The sequence below is a fragment of the Pteropus vampyrus genome, unplaced genomic scaffold (genome assembly GCF_000151845.1).
Source record: "Pteropus vampyrus isolate Shadow unplaced genomic scaffold, Pvam_2.0 Scaffold186, whole genome shotgun sequence".
Lineage (NCBI taxonomy): Eukaryota > Metazoa > Chordata > Mammalia > Chiroptera > Pteropodidae > Pteropus > Pteropus vampyrus.
The window spans coordinates 2,957,207-2,966,278 of NW_011888967.1; the positions used below are offsets into that span (position 1 = coordinate 2,957,207).

The following is a 9,072-nucleotide window of genomic DNA, read 5'->3' on the forward strand; positions in this document are numbered from 1 at the left end:
ACTATTGTATAAGACAGGAAGTTCTGCTGTTTTTCATCCTGCCATTATTTCACTGCCTGTATTTGAAAAAAAAAAAAGACATAGAAAAGAGCATTTAGGACTAAATGCAAAAATAGCAGTAGATCAACAAAGCAGACGATAGGAGATTTCTTTTTCAGATGTAATTTCATTATTGTTTAAATTGCACATCTAATCACAGACAGGTCTGCTGTTGCTATCCCAGGATCCAAGCAGAGACTACTTAAAACTCCCTTGAATGAGTTTCAGTGTTTTAATATTTAAAACGTGTCGATGACTTGGCTGATTTATAAGATCCTGTCTACCTCCTGCACCCTATAAATATTTGAACTTTTAGTAATTTGTTGAGTCAATTAAAATTTTCTTATTACTTTAGACTATATCCTCTGTCAAGGAGAAATTGCAGTGACATTCATCTACGCAACATTACATTTACTATACAAATCTTTTTTTTTGAAACGAGATGGTTGTCAAGTGATTTCCATGATAATTAACTAAAAAAGACATTTGCAGTACTTTATTACTATAATAGTTGTTCCTCATATTTATTACTCAAGATCGAGAGTTATAAAGGGGGGAAAAAAGGAGAAAATTATAGTCTCTTGGGCAGTTATTAGCCATAGGCAGTATAAATGTAAATTCTAATACTCTCTTCTTACTACTCCTTGCCAAAGATTAGAACACAATATAATAACACAATCTCTGATACAGCAAGACCTTGAGTAGAATAGCCTGAAATAGCAACAAAAGAGTACCAGAGACACAAAGACCTATACAATATGATTGGTTGGTTGTAGTACAGAAGAAAAGAGCAAATACCTTCAAATCTTTAGTACTGTATATAATAATGTTCTTAAATAAACAATGCTAAAAAAAAAAAAAAAAAAGGAAGTACCAGAGACATTCCCTTCTGGCTATGTTGAGTAATTTGTAGCACACGTATATTCCTGCTAAGAAAAATTAGGGAAAAAATGAGTAAATATATATTTTTTTTTTTCAGAAAACGCTTGTTTTGAAGATATACGAGAGTTAACAAGCAGCAAGCACTGGAGGAGCAAAGATCCCAGGAAAAGAGGAAGGTCCATGAAGTGAGTTCAACATTCCTCAAGCTGGCTTTTTGCCTTGGGGCATTTTCCCATTCAGTTTAGAAACTTAGCAGAGAGCAACTAACAAAAGAGAAACCAATAGATCTCACTGGGTTGGAAAGATAATAACTGGAGTTCAGGGCTACCAAAGCAGTCAAGGCTTGAGAGCCAGGTTTTGTGAGAAAACAGAGGCACAGAGGAATGACCCCATCACTTGGCAATCTTCCCTTGAGGCATGTGCCAAAAATCTTAAACTGTACAGGGCAAGGGCCAAGAAGCCAAATGCAAAATAAAGTACAGTTTTCAGCAATCTCCTCAGGTAAAGAGACAAAAATTGAAGTTTAGGCCATACTAAAGAGGAGGGCCCCTAATAAAACCTCAGGGTAAATTCTTAGAGAATATACCATAAGTGAAAGGGAGAAGAAGAGGTCAATCCAGCAAAACAGGACTGCAATACTACCTCTAGTTAGCTCATTTCTGACTGGTCTGAAGTAACCTGTTCTACTGAAGTTGGCTATTTTAAAATAGATTGTTCTTAGATAAGAAAAAGTTAAAGGAGTTCATCACCACCAAACCAGTACTACAGGAAATGTTAAAAGAACTTCTTTAAGAAGAAAAAAAAAGATAAAAAATATGAATAATAAAATGGCAATAACTATATATCTGTCAACAATTACTTTAAATATAAATGGATTAAATGCTCAAGTCAAAAGACGCAAAGTGGCTGAATAGATAAGAAAATAAGACCCTTATGCTGCCTACAAAAGACTTTAGACTGAAAGACACACACAGACTGAAAGAAAGAAAAGAGATGGAAAAAGATATTTCATGAAAATGGAATGGAAAAAAAAAAAGCTGGGGTTTATACCAGACAAAATAGACTTTATATAAAGGCTATAACAGGAGACAAAGAAAGACCCGGTAATCCAACTTCTGGAAATTTATCTGAAGAAACCCAAACACTACTTTGAAGGGACATGTGAATCTATATGTTTATTGCAACATTATTTACAATAGCCAAGATATAAAGGCAACCTGGGTGTCCATCAATGGGTGAAGAGATAAAGAAAAGGTAGTATATATATACACGATGGACTGTTACTCAGCCATAAAAAAGGAATGAGATCTTGCCATTTGCAACAACATGGATGGACCTGGAGGGTATTGTGCTGTGTGGAGGAAGACAGAGAAAGACAGATGCCATATAATTTCACTTACATTTGCAATCTAAAGAACAAAACAAACAAACAAAACAGAAACAAACTCATGGATACAGAGAACATTTTCTTGGTTGCCAGAGGTGAGGGGCATTGGTAGGCTGGGTGATAAAGGGGAAAGAATTAAAAAGTATTAGTAATTACAAAATAGTCATAGGGATATATAGTATAGGAAATATAGTCAATAATATTATAATAACCATGTATGGTGTCAGATGGGCACTAGATTTATTGGGGTAATCACTTCAGAAGTTATACAAGTATCTAATCTCTATGTTGTGCACGAGAAACTAATTCAATGTTGTATACCAGAAATTAATTCAATGTTGTATGCCAAATGTAATTGAAAAATAAAAATATATGTATTAAAAAAGAAGAGAATAAGTTGAATCCTCCCTGGAGGAAAAAACACCATCATTAAGAATTCTATAATTTTTCACTTACAATATTCAGTATTCAATCAAAATACTACATACTTCAAGAAACAGGGCCAAAGAGTGAGAAGGACAGACAATAGAAACAGAACCACAGGTGATCCAGATATGGAGTCATCACTCAATGACTGTAAAATAACTATGATTTATAATTTAATACTATGAGATTTAATAATATGTTCAAGAAATAGATGATATGATAGAGAATTTAACCGAAGAACTTGAATCTGTTTAAAAGAAAGAAATCAAGAGAAAGATGTGAAGCATTTGGAATTGTAGAATAAAGACCTCTGGGAAATATGTTTCTCTATAAAAGCAACAAGAACACTGGTGAAAAACAGTCAGATCAACTCTTTTAGAACTCTGGAAATTAACTAAAGCCATGCAACAATATAAAAGAGTTTACTCTAGAAAAATGACTAAATCTTGCTAAGAACAATGAGATTTTAACTTGTCCTAATCCTATGTTCAGCTCTCCTAATCCAAGACAGATTTGAAAACCAAGAGCTTTACAACTAAGGTATTTGTGAAAAGCAGTAGCCTATAGCCCCTGTAAAGGGCAGAACAGTACAGAGCTCCCAAAAACTCCATTCCCCCAAAATTGTCATTATCTGACCTGTTTGGAAACTCACTGAAAATTTCCATTCTCAAGTCTAGTCTTTATTTAATCGGACTCAGGTAAACTCTGTATGAATAGCCTTATCTCCAGGGCATTTGTTAAGAACAATCAGTTAAACAATTGTTTAACATTGCAACTGCCTTAGGTGATATTAAAAATTAAGCTGACGAAAGAATGACAAGAAATTTTTAAAGAAAAACTATTAGGGAATGGGATGTCTTTGGGGCACTTTGCAAAATTCCAAAATATTCTTGGCAATCTAGAAAACTACACACATGTGCAGAAGTGTGCATACACCCAGAAGAGAACTGAAAAAAGTCCAAATCTACCATTTCTGGCTGACTTTGAGGCTCTGCACAAGAAACAAGTGAAGTCTCAGGCAGAGTAGTAAATTGCCTGTTAGGGCATTAAAACATTCCCTAACACAAACACAGAACATCTTTTGCAAGGGCTGGAAGACATATTAGTTCAAGGTATTTAAGAAAAATCTCTGTTCAATCATTAGTTGGTGGTTAAGCTAACTGAGAATATTCTTCAGTGGCCACATACAACAAAGAATTCAGACTCTGCATAATCAGTTCAGGAAAGTCCCTAAACAAACAAATAGCAACAATAACAACAACAATAAACAGCAACAAAGAAAACCCTGGAGTAAAAGGGGAGCTGCCCCATTATACTATTTAAAATATTTAGTTTTTAACAAAAATTATAAAACATACAAAGAAACAGGAAACCATGGTCCATACACAGGATAAAAAGCAGTCAATAGAAACTGTCTCTAAGGAAGCCCTGACACTGAACATACAAAAAATTTAAGTCAATTATTATACATTTGTTCAAATAATTAAAAGAAACTGTGTCTGAAGAATTAAAGTATGAGAATGACGTATCACCAAATATACAATATCATTAAAAAGAGAAATTATAAAAAAAACTTGAAATTATGGATTTGAAAAGTATAATAACTAAAATGAAAAATTCACAAGAGAGGCTCAGTGGCAGATTGGAACAGGCAGAAAAAAGAATCAGAAACGTAAAGGCAGTTCAACTGAGATTATCCAACCTAGAGAACAAAGAAAAAAGAATGAAGAAAAATGGACAAAGCTGCAGAGGCCAGTGGGACAGCATCAAGTGTACCAACATATGCATAATGGGAGGCCACTGTGTAGGAATAAAGGAACAAAGAGACATAATACATACAGAAAACAAGTAGAAAAATGGCAGTCATAAATTTTACCTTATTAGTAATTATATCAAATGTAAATGGACTAAACACTAATCAAAAAGTAGATATTAGTAAAATGGGTTTTTAAAAAAAGGATCCAATTATATCATGTCTCTAAGAGACACACTTTAGATTCGAAGACACAAATAGGTTGAAATGAAAGATTGAGGGGAAAATATACCATTCTCCCAGTACCCAAAAGAGAACTGGAGTGGCTATACTAATACCAAACTAGACATTAAACCATGAAATACCATTTCATACTCACTAGGATGGCTATAATCAAGAACAGAAAATAAGTTTTGGCATAGTGTATGGGGGAATTGGAACCCTCATACACTGCTTGTGGGGATGCGAAATGGTGTAACTGCTTTGGAATACAGACTGGCTATTCCTCAAATGGTGAAATATGCAGTTACCATATGATCCAACAATTCTACTCCTACCCAAAATAAATAAAAACATATAGCTACACAAAAACATGTACACAAATAGCATAGCATCATTATTCATAATAGCCAAAAAGTAGAAACAACTAAAATTTCATCAGCTGATGAATGGATAAACAAAATGTGGTATATCCATACAATGGAACATAATCACAATAAAACCAAATGAAATACAGATTCATGCTACAACATGATGAATCCCAAAAACATGGTGAAAAGAAGTGAAAGAAGCCAGTCACAAAAGACCACATGTTGTATGATAACATTTATATTAAAGGTCCAGAATAGACAAATCCATAGAGGCAAATTAGTTTAGTAATTATCTAGAGATGGGGAATGGTGGGGCAAGAGTTGGGGGAGAAAATGAGAGTGACTGCTAATGGGTACAGGGTTTCTTTTTGAGGTGATAAAAATGTTCTGGAATTAGATAATGATGACAGCTGCACAACTTTGTGAATACACTAAACACCACTCAGTTTAACACTTTAAAAGAATGATTATATAATACATGTATTCTATCTTAATAAGACTAATATTTAAAAAACAAATGGAAATTCTAGGACTGAAAAGTAGAATTGCTGATATTAAAAAATAAATCAATGAGTTTAATAGTATAATGAATATATTATAAAAGATTTTCAAATTTAAAAAGTAGGTCAATAGAAAGTATACAAACTGAAGAATGGAGAGCAAAAGGATTGGAAATATTTATAAAAGAGCATGAGAATATATAATGCAAGGTGATAACTTTTAATGTATGTGTAATTGGAATCTCAGGAAGAGAGGAGATAGATTGGGGCAGAAGCAATATTTGACAAGATAAAGGTCAAAGGTTTTTCAAACCGATAAAAGACCTCAACCTGAAGATTAAAGAAGTTTAATGAACCCCAAACCAAATAACTATAAAGAAGACAACACACATGCATATCGTTCTAAAATGCTAAAGATCAATCATAAGGAGAATATCTTAAAAGCATCCAGAGAATAAAAGTATACTTTCAAAGCAACAACTATATGACTGACAACTGACTCAAAAGAAATGATGGAAGCCAAAAGACAACTGAATGACATCATTAAAAAATTAATTTAAAAAATTAATGATCAAGTTAGAATTCTATTCTCGGCAAAAATATCCTTCAAATGTAGACGAAAAATAGAGACATTCCCAAACAAAGAAAACCTGAGAGAATTTGTCATCAGCAGACTTGCACCACACAGACACAAAAAAGCCACTAAAACCAACATTAGAACAAAATAAAAAATAAAAGAACTAAATACTGAATACTTCTGGCAAAAGAAAAGCATTTCCTACAAAAAAAAAAAATAATTCAAAGGAGAAACATGGAAATACAGAATGGAATGAAGACCAATGAAATGGGGGAAAAAGTGAATAAATATAAAAGAATACTGATCCAGTCATTTTCTGGGGTTTAAAAAACATATAGAAATAAAATGCAAGATGAAGAGTATAGTAACCATTAAAAGAATAAGTTTAGTAAAATAATGTAAAAAATAAACATGAGAATAGAGGGAGAAATAGAATAATAAGGAAGTAAATATAAATCTAAATATATCTATAAATAAATAATAATGATCCAAACACTACGATTAAAAGACAAAATTGTAGGGCTGGCTAAAATATAAAACTCAACTATTGCCACATACAAAAGCCACACTAAAAAAAAAAAGTGTACAGAAAATTTGAAAGTTAAAGGATGGAGAAACATAAACACTAATAAACCCAGAGCTGGTGAAGTAATACTAATATCAGGCAAAATAAACTTTAAAATAAGAAACATTACTAGAGATAAAGGTGGACATTTTGTAATGATAAAATGGCTTATTCACCAGGAAGGTATAATGATTATAAATGTGTATATGCCTAATAACATAGGTCCAAAATAGTATATATGAGCAAGAATTGATGGAACTAAAAGGGGAAACAAACAAATTCACAAGCATAATGGAAAACTAATATACTTCTCAACCGAACAGATAAAAAATCAGTAAAAATATAGAAAAAATGAACACGATTACAAGCTCAATTCGATATACATATATATAGACTACTACATCCAACAACAGCAACAAAATATAAATTATTTTCTAATACACTGGGTGTGTGCTGGGTGATAAAGCATCTCAACAAATTGCAAAGAATTGAAATCATTAAAGGTATGAATGGATGAGTTTTCCATCCTTTTCTAGCTGCTAGAAAGTATGGAGTCAAACGTGCAAGTCTCCTCCTCTCTCTGCAAGTACATTTTTTCTACTAGGCCTCAGCCTTGGCTCCAGTTTAGATCACCATTTTTTTCTTTTTTACTTTTGTCACTCTCTCTTTTTTTTAAGCCTACTCCTAATTAAATTATCTTTGTGTGCATATCTTTGTAAGCCCTTTTAAATAAATCCTCTTTACAGCAAGATACATAAGCATCATAGTAAATGGAATTTAAATGCACATATTGAATTATCTATCCCATGTGTATAGAATCACATATGTAGTACATTCTAGACATAAGACATAAACTCGCACATTTCAAAATGCAGGAACTCCCCCTAGAATGCTATTTCAGGCTTCCTTAGGAAACAGCACCATGTGGCGTAACTCACCTACCCCAGTAGTGTGATCTCCCTTTGGCCCTGTGTAGGAGGTGGGAGTTTCTCCCCTTCTCCTGTGCCAGCTGCTCCGGTTTCTTTTCTCCTGAGTAAATGCACATTCATCTTGTTCAAAATTACACTCTCCAGGGGTAGGTCGAAGTTTCTCTGCAAGGAAAAGCAAGTGTTGCATCACTGAGGCACTTTCCATGGCTTGCTGACAGCCCACTCTGCATGTATGAGTGTCGCCTGGCCGTATGCCATGCGTATGGAGAGGCAGCTCCACAAATGGCAGCCTACTGACACCAAGCTCTGGACTCCACCATGGGTCCTGCCATAGGGGCAGGAAACAACCTGAAATCTAGATCTAAAAGCATTGGGATACTTTGAGAAAGAAATGCTATCTAACTTGTGAATTTATTTATGTGAATGAGCTCACAAAGCTCTAAAAATTGGCAGTTACTGCCTTTGTGGAAATATGGGAAATAATAAAATGCATAATGCAGGAGCTTTCTTCAGAAATCCAAGAAAAGTGAAGGGAGTCCTCAGAACAACTCCTCTGCAGGAGGGGAAAAATGAGAGAGAACTAAATGTGCATCTGGAGACATAGCTTAATTTGTATGGAGCAGATTACTCATTTTTTCTGTGCATTGGCATTTTTATCTATAACGTGGGGATATTAATGATATCCACCTCATGGGGTTGTTGTGAGGATTAAATGAGATGATGTATGCAAAGTATTTAGAACATTAAAGTATTATGAAGTTCTCAATAAATATAAGCTAATAAATATTAAAACTTGGTTGGTGTTATGCTACGTGGAGCTGTATTTTCCATTTCCAAAACCAAGTTTTATGTCTTTGGATGATATCTTCAATAACTTTAATAATTATTGTTATTAGAATGGTGCCACCTCTCAACTTACTGGAGACTTCTCCTTTGGTTGAACTTAGCTGTACCTCCTACATCCAGATTCTGAGCAAATTTCTCTAATAAATAGGCTGTGTTTTATATCTTGCATGATAATTATTTTACTTCATTTTATTTTACATACAGCACAAGCTAATGAAGCTTCATTCCTTTTTCTACACCTTGAGTGTAGAGATTTTTATCTTGTTCTTTGTTTTGTCCTCACAGTAACTTACAAATCAAGGGACTAAAAACAAATTGTCTTTTAATTAAACAAACATGGATATCATTCTCTAGTGGCAGAATGCTACCACAATTTGCAAGTTTATTAAAGAAATGGATACCCCATGATTTAGGAAACAGTGGTAATTAGTAGATACAGAGCAATGATCTGTGTTGAGGTATCCACCATTTTCTCATTGCATGGAATGTCCAACACATAGCCACCATTTTTATTTTATCACTGTCATCAATGCTTGGCCCACAGTCCCATTGCCATTTAATTCACTTAGCAATTATTT

At 33.7% G+C, this 9,072-nt stretch overlaps 1 protein-coding gene across 1 annotated transcript in view; it reads right to left on the reverse strand.

The window, feature by feature from the left end:
- MAMDC2 (MAM domain containing 2) overlaps positions 1-9,072 on the reverse strand; it is a 134,889-nt gene that overhangs the window by 18,165 nt on the left and 107,652 nt on the right. The window contains exon 10 of the mRNA XM_023537345.1: positions 7,658-8,003. Within this exon, the coding sequence (XP_023393113.1) occupies positions 7,658-8,003 (346 nt within the window). The remainder of the gene's footprint in view (positions 1-7,657; positions 8,004-9,072) is intronic.